This window comes from Meles meles, chromosome 16 (assembly GCF_922984935.1).
Source record: "Meles meles chromosome 16, mMelMel3.1 paternal haplotype, whole genome shotgun sequence".
Classification (NCBI taxonomy): domain Eukaryota; kingdom Metazoa; phylum Chordata; class Mammalia; order Carnivora; family Mustelidae; genus Meles; species Meles meles.
The window spans coordinates 69,571,614-69,585,024 of record NC_060081.1 but is presented as its reverse complement, the minus strand read 5'-3'; the positions used below and the strand labels follow the sequence as shown (position 1 = coordinate 69,585,024).

At 51.0% G+C, this 13,411-nt stretch overlaps 1 protein-coding gene across 17 annotated transcripts in view; it reads left to right on the top strand.

Moving 5' to 3' along the window:
- The window catches only part of ZMYND8 (zinc finger MYND-type containing 8), a 127,208-nt gene that overhangs the window by 108,127 nt on the left and 5,670 nt on the right, over positions 1-13,411 (top strand). For 13 of the 17 annotated variants that reach the window (XM_045980454.1, XM_045980459.1, XM_045980455.1 and 10 more), the window contains 4 exons: positions 683-763; positions 3,182-3,260; positions 5,644-5,883; positions 8,903-9,063. In XM_045980454.1, coding sequence (XP_045836410.1) covers positions 683-763; positions 3,182-3,260; positions 5,644-5,883; positions 8,903-9,063 — 561 coding nt within the window. Of the gene's footprint in view, positions 1-682; positions 764-3,181; positions 3,261-5,643; positions 5,884-8,902; positions 9,064-10,096; positions 10,164-13,411 lie in introns of all 17 variants that reach the window. The other 4 variants (XM_045980460.1, XM_045980456.1, XM_045980458.1 and 1 more) reach the window with 1 other exon arrangement.

Sequence of the window (13,411 nt, the reverse complement as noted above, 5' to 3'; positions counted from 1 at the left end):
TCCACATACGGTGTGACTCCGTAGATACAAAATATCTAGATGAAGCAAATCCTGAGGCATAGAAAACAGATCAGTGGTGGGGGGCCCATGGGCCTCTTTGGTGGGGGGGGGAAGCTGAAGGGCAGTGGGGGTTCTTTTTGGGGTGCTGGGAAGGTCTGAACCGTGGGGACGGGTGTGCAACTCAGTCTCCTAGAAGCTATTGATTTGTGCCCTCTGAATGGCTGAATTGGTGTATGATTGAGATCTCAATAAAACGGTTGTTCTCTTTGTTTCTGTTTCTCTGTGTGTGGTTTTTGTTTTGTTTTGGTTTTAAGGGAAAGGAATTAGGAAGCAAAAATCACAAAAGGAAACGTCCCGTCCCCTGCCTCGAACCCACAGCGCTGGCCACACCAGACGTGCCAGGGGCCCAAATTCGTTCCCTCCAGATGAGCCTGTGGTTACAGAAATTTGTCGTGGGGGCTGTTGTGTGTACTGTATGCCATTTAGCTCAACCTTGACCTCTACCCAGTACACCCCCCACCCCCCACCCCAGGACAACCACAAATGCCAAATGTCCTGCGAGGGGCAGAGTAGCCCCCCTATTGCGAATGGCTGCTTTATGTTAGGTAGATTTTAGATGTATGTCCTCTTGAAAAGCCTCAGGGAGCTGATCACCGGAATTGTTTCTGTTTCTGTCTTTCAGATGATGGATGCGATAAAAGGAACGATGACAGAGATCTACAACGATCTTTCTAAAAACACTACGGGAAGCACAATAGCCGAGGTCAGTGATGACACGTAATTCCTTACTTGCTAAGAGTGTTTTGTGGGCTGCTGTAAGGTGGGGCCAGGAAGCGGCTTCTCTGGAAGTCCCTCCAGGGTGCTCTGTAGACTGTGGTTGGTGGGAGGGTACTTCTTCATTGAGCCAGAAAGGCTGGCTCTGTTGGGGACACACCCTGCTTTGTGTGAGCAGAGCAAGGCCCCTGACCGGAACTTGAGTTCACCCCCTCGTCGGTTCCTTTGGCCGCACGTGTAATTGACTCCCGGCTCTCTGTAAGTGTGGGTTTTTTTAATCCCAGAGATCCTTGTCTAAGAATTCGTGTCCTGAGAGCCTCCGCAATTATGTGGTTGCCTAGGGAGTGGAGTGGTTAAGACATTAAATTGTCCATTTACCAAGTGACCTTTTATAAAAATAGACCTCCTTGAACTGCCTTCCTTAGGCTGATTGACTGTGAGCCAGATGCTGGGGGAGGGGAGGGTCACCAGGTGAAATGACAAGTGGCAGGATTTCTTGAGGTCTTTCCCGGTGAGGTTGGAGACCTGGTATTCCACGCAAGCCATTGACCTACGAGGGCCTGGCAGGGTTAGGCAGGCCCTCAGAAGAGAAAATCTCCAGGAAGGTGTTCTAATAGGGCTTTAAACAGAGAACAGTGTGAATATAAAACATTGAGAGAGGTCCCGAGAGGAATCAATGAGCCCCTTCAGATTTTTTTTGCTCATGTGACCCTCTTTTTGATTACGGCAAGGATGTCACAAATAAGAAAGGGCAGTGTTGGCTTAGTAAAGCTTGCCTTCCCCCCACACCCCGTGCCGCCATTCTTAATTGTTTTTTTGTTCGGTTTAAAGAATTGGCATGTGGTTGTAAATACGGATCCATAATGTCTCCTTTGAATCCTTGGGGTCCAGATGTGGGCAGAATTTTTCGGAATCCAAAAAGGCAATATGCACACCCCACCCCATTTCTGCTGTGAAACATGCTTGTTCACGGCACGTAGGATGAGTCAGGGTTTCTTAACCTCAGCACTGCTGACGTTTGTGCCAGATAATTCCCTGTTACGGGGGCTGCCCTGTCCATCACAGGCCGATTAGCAGCAACCCTGGCTTCTGCCTCCTGTTGGCCATAGCAGCCCACACTGGGGTCAGGTCAGATGTCTTGAGACATCGCACTGTTCTGGAGGGAGTGCGGAGAGCCACATTGCCGCCGCTGAGAAGGACTGTGGTCCTCAAACTCTGTGAATAGCCCCATAGCAGTTCAGGTCGAGTTTAATTTTCCCCTCCAGATGACTTTCCTGTAACACTTAACCCCTCCCTCCAAAATAGCCTTTGGTCTCCAGAGACGTTAGGCTTTGGAATTTCAGGGGAATGAGTGTGGATTCCACCTAAAATGTTAGATGAGAGGTAAAACAAAGCTATCTTTATTTGTTTAATTTTTTTTTTTAAACAATTTCATTTATTGATTTGACAGGGAGAGAACACAAGCAAAGGGAATAGCAGTCAAAGGGAGAGGGAGAAGCTGACTCCCCACTAAGCGGGGATCCCAGCCGGGGCCTCCATTCCAGGACCCTGAGATCATGACCTGAGCTGAAGGCAGACACCTGATGGAATGAGCCCCCTAGGTGCCCCAGTTTCATTTTTTTTAGACCAAAGTTCTAATCAAACCTTTCATGTTTTAATTTATTACAAAAATCTGGTCTTTGTTTTTACTTCATTCATCATTCATTTATTCATTCATGTTTAAAGTAAACTCTGTGCCCAATGTGGGACAGCCCCGAGATCAGGAGTCGCCCTGTTCTAGCAACTGAGCCGGCCGGGTGCCCTGTCTCCCCCTTGTTTTTACTTGAAGTGGCTTTTTCTGGAGCCAGTATTTCTTGGAAAAGATGGACTGCGTGTGGTGTTGACCCTTGAAAAATGGGTTTGAACTGTGCTCATCCATTATATGTGAGTTTTTTCCAGTACAATACTGTATACTGTGTTTTTTCCTCCTTGTGATTTTCTTAATACTGTCTTACGCTTACCTGATTTGTACAGATGCAGGGTCTAACACACCTTATGTGTGTGTTCATCAGCTGCTTCTGTCTTTGGTCAGGTTACCTGGTTAAGAGGAGGCTATTAAGTTTTTGGAGAGTCAAGAGTTACATGTAGATTTTGACTACGTGGGGGTACTGGTGCCCCCTGACCTCCCCCTCCCCCCATGTTGTTCAAAGATCAACTGTATTTGGTTTTCGGAAACAGAATTTCTCTTGAATTTGGGTCACGCGCGGGTGCCCCCCTCTCTGGACTGCAGCAGCCAGGCTGCCTGTGCCCCAGTGCACCGCGTGGCATTGACTCTTCCAGCTGGAGGTCAAGTTCTAAGCCTGTTGCCTAATGCCGCGCCCCCCCCACCCCAGACATGCCTTCTAAGAGTCCCACTCTCTCGTTACAGATTCGCAGACTGAGGATCGAGATAGAGAAGCTACAGTGGCTGCACCAGCAGGAGCTCTCGGAAATGAAACACAACCTAGGTGAGGCGCGGTAGGGCCGTCGGTACTAAGGACGGTCATGGGGGGGTGTGTGAGCTTCTCTGTAGCTGTGGAAGCAGGTCCCGGTGTGGATTGAGTCTGAAGTAGGTTTGGGGATGTCCCACTGTTGGGGAGACCACAGAATCCTGGAGAGTCGAATCCTAGAGCAGGTGTGAGGGGTTGTTCTCTTTTCTCTGCAAGGTGCCTGCATCAGTAGCGAAACAGTAACAGCAGCGGTCGTGAGTTCTGACTTTGGGCCAGGAACCGCCTTCAGTACTTCTCTGTGAATTAACTTTGAATGTAATTCACCCAGAAGGGTTTCTGTTAGCCCATTTTCCAGGTGAAGCGAGTGAGGCACAGACACGCTGGGCAAGTTTGTTGGGAGTCCCACAGCTGGGATTTCCTCCTGCCTATATGAGTACTGGGCATTTTAACAAAGTCTCAAACACCTCCTGCCTGCCCCACACTGCGGGGGAGGCTACTGTGTTGCTCCCTGGTTTAGACTAGGTGCTGTTGTGGCTGGCCATTCCGTGTCCATGTTGTTACAGGCTTTCCCCACAAAGGTAGAGGCATGTAATGTCAGCACCAGCGTCCAGATGCTGGCAGCTGTCGCGTGTCCCGTGTTAGGGAGAGCACGCCCAGGTGTGCCCGCCTACTCACAGGTGATGGATCCCCAAATCACGCATTGCAGATGCAAATCCTTGTGAAGCTGCCTGGGAAGGACCCCTCTGCTCCTCAGGATGTTCCATGGAGGAAGTTGAATTGGATGTTATGGCTTCTTGTTTCTCTTATAAAGTCAAAGAATCTGTTTTTATGTAGAATCTCTCCTTTTTTTTTTTTAGTATTTTGTTTATATGTTTTTTTGACAGATCACAAGTAGGCAGAGCAACAGGTGGGGCGGGGGAAGCAGGCTCCCCACTGAGCAGAGAGCCCTCTGCGGGACTTGATCCCAGGACCCTGGGATCGTGACCTGAGCCGAATGCAGAGGCTTTAACCCACTGAGCCACCCAGGCACCCCGAATCTCTCCATTTTTAAATAATTAATTGGATGCACGTTTGGAAATAAATACATGAGGGCTGGCCAGAACTTACCAAGGTCTGCAGCCTCCTTGTTAAAAGTAGTGGTAAGGGCACGTGGGTGGCTCAGTGGGTTAAGCCTCTGCCTTCATGATCTCAGGGTCCTGGGATTGAGCCCCATGTTGGGCTCTCTACTCAGTGGGGAGCCTGCTTTCCCCTCTTTCTCTGCCTGCCTCTCTGCCTACTTGTGATCCTTCTCTCTGTCAAATAAATAAATAAAATCTTTAAAAAAAAAAAAAGGCAGTGGTGAGCGGCAAAGAGGCTGTCTGGTGCAAGTGGAAGGGGTTAATTTTCTTTCTGGTGTTTTTTAAAATTTTAATTAATAAGTTTTGAGAGAGCGAGACTTCACACGTATACTAGAGAGCCAGTTTGGGGAGGAGCAGAGGGAGAGGGAGAGAGAATTCTGAGCATATTCCCCGCCCAGCACGGAGCCTGATGTGAGGCTTATGACCTGAGCAGAAACCAAGCATTGGACACTTAACCGACTGAGCCATCTAGGTTCCCCCATCTTGTCCTGGTGTTTTTAGAGGGGGTGTGTGTGTTAATTTCAGGAAGATCATTTTAATGGTCGAGGGATCCTTTATTTTTCTGTTGGCGTGCAGGTCACTCCCAGGGGAATCGTGCAGGGACTTCTTGTCTGAAGTGAAAGGGGGAAGGGTCAGTAGACCGAGCAGTTCGATAGCTGATCAGCCATAATGATCAGTCACGGGGCTCTGTGTGGTCGATCTCATCCACCGCCCCTGCACACACTAAATAGAAAGTGTGTCCAAGATCCAGCGCCGGCTCTGCCCTTATTAGCCGTGTGCCTCAGTTTCCTTATCTGTGAAAGGGGTGTTGTAGTAGAGCTGGTCTCATAGGGTGACCATGAAGATGAAGTGAGTTGGTACCGGCGGTCAGGACAACAGCACGTGCAGGCTGGGGCTGTGTCGGTGTTTGGTGGATAGGAAAGCTCACATTGATGGTAAAACTCACAGCGAGCTTCGTGGACGCTGCTTCGAAGGTTTTTTATTTGAGGTTTGCCCACCGCATCAGGGGGCGGGTTATCTGCATGTCGGGGACCTGGCACTCATATCAGATGCAGGTCAGCGTGATGAGTGCTCATTCTGCGGGCGTAGATGCTGGGGTGTGGCCAGGCTAGGATTCTCATCCCAGCGTGGGGGTCGCACAGCCAAGGCACCTCTGAGCCAGGACCTGCACTCCTTGGTGGAACCCATGTCCTGGGCTTCCTTTCTGATCTGGTATGAAGACCTCCCTGCCCCGGGCCGGGGGCCCGCTGATGACGCCGGTGTCCTCGTCCCTCCCCTGTCAGAGCTGACCATGGCGGAGATGCGGCAGAGCCTGGAGCAGGAGCGGGACCGGCTCATGGCCGAGGTGAAGAAGCAGCTGGAGCTGGAGAAGCAGCAGGCGGTGGACGAGACCAAGAAGAAGCAGTGGTGCGCCAACTGCAAGAAGGAGGCCATTTTCTACTGCTGCTGGAACACCAGCTACTGCGACTACCCCTGCCAGCAGGCCCACTGGCCCGAGCACATGAAGTCCTGTACCCAGTCAGGTATGGCCACGCGGGGTGCATCCCGGCCCCGGGGTGGGTGGCAGTGGGTGTCCGGCTCCCCCGCGGCCCGTAGGTCCACAAGCTAGGTGGCTTGCCAGTCTCGTGCATACACATAGCTGACGCGTGAGCATTTGAACTTGGGGCCTCCTCGCTGTTACTTGGCTGAGGGTAGCTTCATGGGAGGTGTCGTGGTTCTCAACGGGGTGAATTTGGTCCCCACCCCGAGACACTGGCAGTGACTGCAGACGGTTGTGGCCATCCTGACCGAGGCAGGCGCTGCTGACGTCTGGAGGGGAGAGGCCAGGAATGCCGCCAAGATCCCCGCAGGGCACAGGACAGGGCCCCTCCCGCCCAGCCCCCGACGACGAATGATCTGGCCCAGAATGGCCAATTACACTAAAATGGAGAAATCCTGCTTTTAAAGTAATATTGGACTCATACCTTAAGTAACCTAGATTCCCAATTCTCATGTGAAGGAAAAAGTATTGGTTTGGAACTAATCTTTGTCCTCTGTTTCTAACACAGAACAAGCAGCCCTCAGGCTAGGAACCTACAGTAGGATACACTGTCTAGCTAGAATTTATTAGTAATATTTTAGAAGTCAATTTTTATAGTTAGTTTTTATTTCTGATATTAGCTTTATGTGCTTAGAATTAAAAGGCTATTTCAATTAATTAATTAATTAATTTGACAGGCAGAGATTACAAGTAGGCAGAGAGGCAGGCAGAGAGAGAGAGAGGAGGAAGCAGGTTCCCTGCTGAGCAGAGAGCTCGATTCGGGGCTTGATCTCAGGACCCTGGGACCATGACCTGAGCCGAAGACAGAGGCTTTAACCCATTGAGCCACCCAGGCGCCCCTCTTTTTTTTTTTTTTTTTTTGAGAGTGAGCACAAGCGGGGGAGAAGGGGTAGAAGGAGAGAGAATTTTAAAATCTTTTCTTTTATTAATTATTTTTATTAACATATAATGTATTATTCTCCCCAGGGGTACAGGTCTGTGAATCGTCAGTCTTATACACTTCATAGCACTCACCATATCACATACCTTCCTCAATGTCCATAACCCAGCAACCCTTTCCACGCCACCCCCCAGCAACCCTCAGTCTGTTTTGTAAGATTAAGAGTCTCTTAGGGTTTGTCTCCCTCCAATCCCATCTTGTTTGATTTTTCCCTTCCCTACCCCCCCCTCCCCCCCCAGTTCCCCACTCTGCTTCTCAAATTCCTCATGTCAGGGAGATCATATGATAAATGTCTTTCTCTGATTGATTTATTTCGCTCAGCATAATACCCTCTAGTTCCATCCACCTCGTCGCAAATGGCAAGATTTCATTTCTTTGGATGGGTGCATAGTATTCTGTTGTGTATATATACCGCATCTTCTTTATCCATTCATCTGTTGATGGTCATCTAGGTTTTTTCCACAGTTTGGCTGTTGTGGACATTGCTGCTATAAACAGAGAATCTTAAAATATTAAGCAGGCTCTGCTCAGTGCAAAGCCCAGCTTGGGGCTCGGTCTCACAACCCTGAGATCATGACCTGAGTTGAAATCAAGAGTTGGATACGTCTTTATTTATTTTTAAGGTTTTAGTTATTTGACAGAAAGAGAGAGATAGAACACAAGCAGAGAGAGCTAGAGAGGTAGAAGCAGGTTCCCTGCTGAGCAGGGAGCCCAGCTCGGGGCTCAGTCCCAGGACCCCCGGGATTATGACTGGAGCCAAAGGCAGATGCTTAGCTGACTGAGCCACCCAGGTGCTCCAAAAGCCTCCATTTTAAAGAATTCATTTAATTAAAAATGACATAATTATTAAGGTGGTGTGTCTGTTAGACTGGTAAACTTTTTTTTTTTTTTTTTTAAAGATTTATTTATTGGACAGATAGAGATTACAAGTAGGCAGAGAGGCAGGCAGAGAGAGAGAAGGAAGCAGGCTCCCAGCTAAGCAGAGAGCCCGATGGGCTCGATTCCAGGACCCTGGGATCCTGACCTGAGCTCAAGGCAGAGGCTTTAACCCACTGAGCCACCCAGGCGCCCCAGACTGGTAAACTTTTTGAAGGTGGCATGTGAATGCCCAGGATTGAGAAGCACTCCCAAGGCCAGGGGTTGGCAGACGTTTCCTGTGAAGGCCCATAGAGTAAATATTTCTGGCTCTGTGGGCCGTGTGATTTGTTGGAACTGCTTTATTTTGCTGATTTGGGGAGACGGCCGTCCTAGACAGTGTGTTAAATGGTGGGCGTGGCTGTGTTCCAATAAAACTTTATTGACAAAATTAAGTAGCGCTAGTATGGCCACTCCTACTGTAGACAGATGTTCTGTTTTGTTAATTTTAAAAAGGCCATATTGAACCATACATTGCCGGGTCCTTTTACCTTTAGGGAGATGTCTTCTTAATGGCTACTTTAAGTCTCTTCGTACAGTGGAGTTAGAGTCTCCTAAGCTCTGGAATGTATGTGTCTGATGACCCTTTTGTTGTTACTTTGACAAGATGCCCATAACGTCCTTCAGTTTTCCTTCCTTTGTGGCATTATAATCTCCGTCTTTCTGAGCTTCTCTCAGACACTCCCAGCTTCTGCCCTCTCCAGCCAGATACTCTCTGCCTTAGACACCGAGTTGTTTTTTTTTTTTTTTTCACGTGGACTTCCCTGCCTTGCTTTAGAAGGAAGCAAAATCCAGGGGCTAGAATAGGGTGTGAAATGAGAAACTGCGGAACGAGTAAAGCCGGATCAGCCGTGACAGGCTGCCTCTGGGGATGGGCTTCGTCTGCCCTGCCACCATGCTTTCGCCTCCAGAATGACTTAATAAAACTTGAATTAATGAGCTGTTAAAAATGAGCATATTTTCACACTAAGTCTGGAATTTCAGCTTCTGGAAAACTCTGTGCGCTGCACAGAAGCTGCCTCTGTTTGGATGGCGGGTGGGTCAGAGTCCTTCTGGGCCTCACGCAGAGTGGGGCTTCCTGCTGTCCTGGAAGCCGCGTGCGCTCGGCTCACCCATGGCTTCTCTCTTCTTTCCCCCCCCCCCGCAGCTACGGCCCCTCAGCAGGAAGCAGATGCCGAGGTGAACTCAGAGACACTAAACAAGCCATCGCAGGGGAGCTCTTCCAGCACTCAGGCCGCCCCTACGGAAACAGCCAGCACCTCGAAAGACAAGGAGGCGCCAGCGGAGAAAAGCAAGGACAGCGGGTCGGTGAGTAGCCACTCGCCTTGGGCCAGTGACACCAACACTTGGGGCCGCGCGGAGTCTGCGCACCCATCCCCATGCCTGCCACCTCTGCGAGTCCCACGTGGCAGGAGGCTTGTCTGCAAGGTGGTCAAGGCAGGCAGGCTGCCGCTTGTGGGGGGAGGGGGCAGTCTTAGCTGCTTTTCACCAGTGGGCGTGTGGGCGGGGGCCGAGGGACGTGGAGCCCGAGTGGACATGCGTGTGACCTGGCAGCTGCTCTCCGGGGGCTCTCACGGTTCACACCAGTGTTATCCAGTAGAGCCTTCCGCAGTGATGGGAGTGTTCTGTGTCTGCTCTGCCCGGCGTGGGGTCCGCTCGCCACCTTGGGTTTGGCTGAGCATTTGCACCCTGGCTGGTGTAAGCAAAGACTTGCACTTTCAGTTTTAACTTTAATTAATTGAAATATAAATAGTCACATCCGGCTTGTCACTGCCATATTGGAGAGCAAAAGCTGCACCTCCTAGCTCCCAGCGTGTGTTGGATGTCACATGGATTGTACGCAAAAGTTACTTTCGGTGGCACCTTGATAGCGTTTTTACATTTGTAACATTATGTATTTATTTCGATGCGTATTAGGAAAAGAATAAGTCTATGCCATCCACCCAAATCCTTTGGTTTCATTGATAATATTGCCTGGGAAGGGGTTAACATGAAATAAATGGGAGCTGATAATCCTTTTGAAGCAGCAGTATACCTCCTTTTTAGATGTGGGCCGAACTCTGGAGGGTAGGTAGGTCAGTGAATGTTCTAGACGCTAAGGCTGTAGAATTGAGGAAGGGCCACCCCATTATTGTTTTCCAGCCTGTTCATTCTGGGAGACCGAGCACAGGTGTAGGGCGACCCCAGCTGACCTGGCCTCCCCTGCCTGAGCTCACCAGGCAGAGGGCACACAGGTGCCTTGGGGGCAGTGATGAGCACCCCCATGGATCCCTAGGCTTCCCTGGGGGGGCTACATTGGCCCCCGTGCCTTGTGTCCATCTCTCTCTTTTTGTATTTTTAGACCCTCGACCTTTCTGGCTCCAGGGAGACGCCCTCCTCCATTCTCTTAGGCTCCAACCAAGGCTCTGGTATGTTGCCCCCTGGTGGGTGAACCGTGCTCTCACATTCCTCCCGGGCAGAGGGGAAGCCATTTTCTCAGGGAAAACTTGAAGGGTTTACCGCAGTGGTTTTCCAACCACTGTGGATCCTTAGGGATCTCTGGGGGTGCCCGGGGCAGGTCGTTGGGCTGGGGGGTGAGGGAATGGCCGGGCAAGGCAGCTTTCAGGCCCCTCTCCAAACTGATCAGTTGTTACCCTGGGTTTGCTTTATTTTGGGGGGTTCCCCATGAAACTTGATCGAAACGAGGGTTCTGTTGCTGACTTGGGGTGGGGTCGGGCAGTTCTTCTGCCCTCAGGGAAATGACCCCAGTGAGCACAACCACCTGGAACTCTATTCCTGAGGTCTCACCTCCCGCATTGGGTGGGCGAGGGCAGGTGAGACTTGAGAGAAAAGAAAATTTTTAGGTGTTTGATCTTCCTGGAGAAATCTTGCCTCTTGAGGAATAACCCAGTAGGCTGTTTTGGGACTAAGTTTTTAGTTTTTCCTCTTCTGTGGGGTTTGAGCTGTCCTCCATTCTAGCCCGAAGGGTCACTTTTCCGGTCCCCTCCTAAACTAGTTTTGGGTGATTCCAGAGGGTTCGCAGAAGAAAGTGCCCCCACTGAAGACAATTTGCTTTATTCAGCGTCCCTTAGCTCCAGGGTCTTTCTGTCTGCTGGATGGTTCTCTTTAGCAGAAAACCACACGTTACTTCCCTTCTGTGTACTCGGTGCGGTGATGGCTGTTGTTCGCATTGTTGCCGGGGAAGGCTTCCCGGAGGGGCTGGGCAGTGGGATTCAGATTGAGGGAAGGGGGTGAGAGGGCGTGGCAAGAGCCGATTTTAGGGAGAAGGTGAACTTGGGATTAAATAACATTGAACCACCTGTTGAGAAGATCATTCCCTGCTCCTTTCCCCCTAGTCCCCTGACCGAATCCCAAGAACAGTTCAGTTTCGCGCTACGATGCCTTTCACACCTCTTTGATATTTGCTAGTTCTCCTTTTAACAAAGAGCAGACTGGGTATCTACCTCGGCGTGCGTACTATCCATGTGGTTTTCGTTAAGTTTATTTGTTGAGTTGCCTCTATCTGTGGCACGTATTGTCGATTTGCTCTTGGTGATGTAGGTCGTGATTTCAAATTCGTTAACGTTTAAAGTGAGCTAAAAAGAAACACACGGACTGGGCAGTATGTTAGGGTTAGTTACTGTGGCTGTGTGGGAATTGTGCAGGTGGTGTGGGAAAGGGCAGGGTCGGGGAACATCGCTTCAGAAGGGGGTGCTACTGGGGTTTTGGAGCGGGGACGTGGGCTCAGCGCGCCACTGGGGACATTGGCTGCTGCCCGGAATCCGGCGCAGTGCGGAGGACTGCGTGCAGGAACGTGGTTGGGGGACGGTCACATTCCATGTCTGAGGTGACGAGGTAGTACCCAGCCCAGGGTTTGGCCAACTTTCCCTAAAGGGTCAGCGAGTGGGTATTTTAGGCTTTGCGGGCCCGGTGGTCTGTGTCAGATCTGTGAAGGCGGACATGGGTAAGATGAGTGGTGCATGAGTTACCCATGAGTGTGGCCGTGTGCCAAGGAAAATCTGTATTAGAAAACTCCGGCGTTGGGGTGGATTTGGTCCTGGGGCGTTGCTGGCGGACCCCTGACCGGAAGCACATGGCTGTTTCGAGTGGGAGGAGAGGCGGGTTCACGTTGGGGAGAGGAGGCCAGAAGGCCCAGAAGGTGCTGGTGATTTGGTACTGGGGGGTCGGTGGGGGCAGAGAACAGGCAGAGAATTATCCCCGAGGAGTCTGGTGACAGGATGGTGGGAGGGGGAGTGAGGGCGGGATCCGGAATTCTCCCTGAGAATGTAGGACATAGGAGGAATAAGACCGGCAGCTCCCGTCTTCCTAGAGCTGCAGGGGAAGTCAGAGGGGCGCTTAATTGATGCTTACGGAAGAGCGTGATACCGACAGACCCCTTAGCATGTTTATTGCGAGCTTCTGGGAGAGGTGTCCCTATCTCTTAAGCAGGTGAGGATAGGGAGGCTGTGGAGGTTAAGTCACATGAGTGACGTGAGTAACCCCATGAGTGATGATCACGGCCAGGACTTCAGTCCAAACCCCTTGATGAAGCCACGGTGCTCTGAATGCTTAGGATGGCCCTTATGAAACTGTGAGTCAAAAATGGTCGAATGTGAGCAATTTCATACAACCCAACTGCTAAGGCGCTGGTGTGTGGGGACGGTCAGGGCAGTGGATGTGGCCTCTCCCCTCCGCCCCCGCTTCCGGACCTCCTCACTCTTTCCTTTCTTCACTTCCCTCTTTTCCTTCCTCCTTCCCCAGCTTCGTTTCCATGGCTTCTCCCTGCAGCACCCTGTAACCCAGCCTCCCATGCCTTCCGGTTTTCTCAGTGTCTGTTTGGCAGAACCCCACGTTGGACAGACCCCGGCCGTCTGTCTTTTACTCGTCTGCACCCAAGCTTCAGAGCTCAGCCGGAGAAGGACACGCTCGTTGCACCACGCTTGCGTGCACACGCGCACACACACAGACGCACATATTTTGACCTCGAACCTCAGAAGCAGACGTTTTCATCGGCCTGCCCATCTGACCAGAGTCCTTGGGTAGCAGCCCCTGGTCCCGCTCTCCCTCCACGGTCACAGACAGCACGTGGCCTCTCCTGTCCCTTCAGAGGAGCACAGCCAGGCGGTGCCTTGCCTTCTAGCCTCCCAGCCTGTGAGCCTTCCTACAGCTGCGCTGGCCTCTCCCTCCCCGTCCTCTCATAGCCAGATGTATTACTTTCAGTTGCTTCCTTCCCATGGCTGTTAGCTATCTGTCTGTCTATTTTTATTTTTCATTTTTTTAAAGAAGATTTTTATTATTTGACAGCGAGAGAGGGAACACAAGCAGGGGGAGTGGGAGAGAGAGAAGCAGGCTTCCCACTGTGTGGGGAGCCTGATGTGGGGCTCGATGTGGGACCCTCAGTTCATGACCTGAGCCAAAGGCAGATGCTGAACGACTAAGCCCCCCAGGTGTCCCCTGTCTGTTTACTTTTTTTCCCCCTCCCCACTGTCTGTTTACTTTTAAAAGATTTATTTATTTGAGAGAAAGTGCGCACACGAGTAGGGGGAAGGACAGAAGCAGAGGGAGAGTCCCCAAGCCGACTCCTTGTTGAACGTGGAGCCGGTCGTGAAGCTTGATCTCACAGCCCTAAGACCATGACCTGAGCTGAAACTGAGTTGGGCGCCTAACCGCCTGAGCC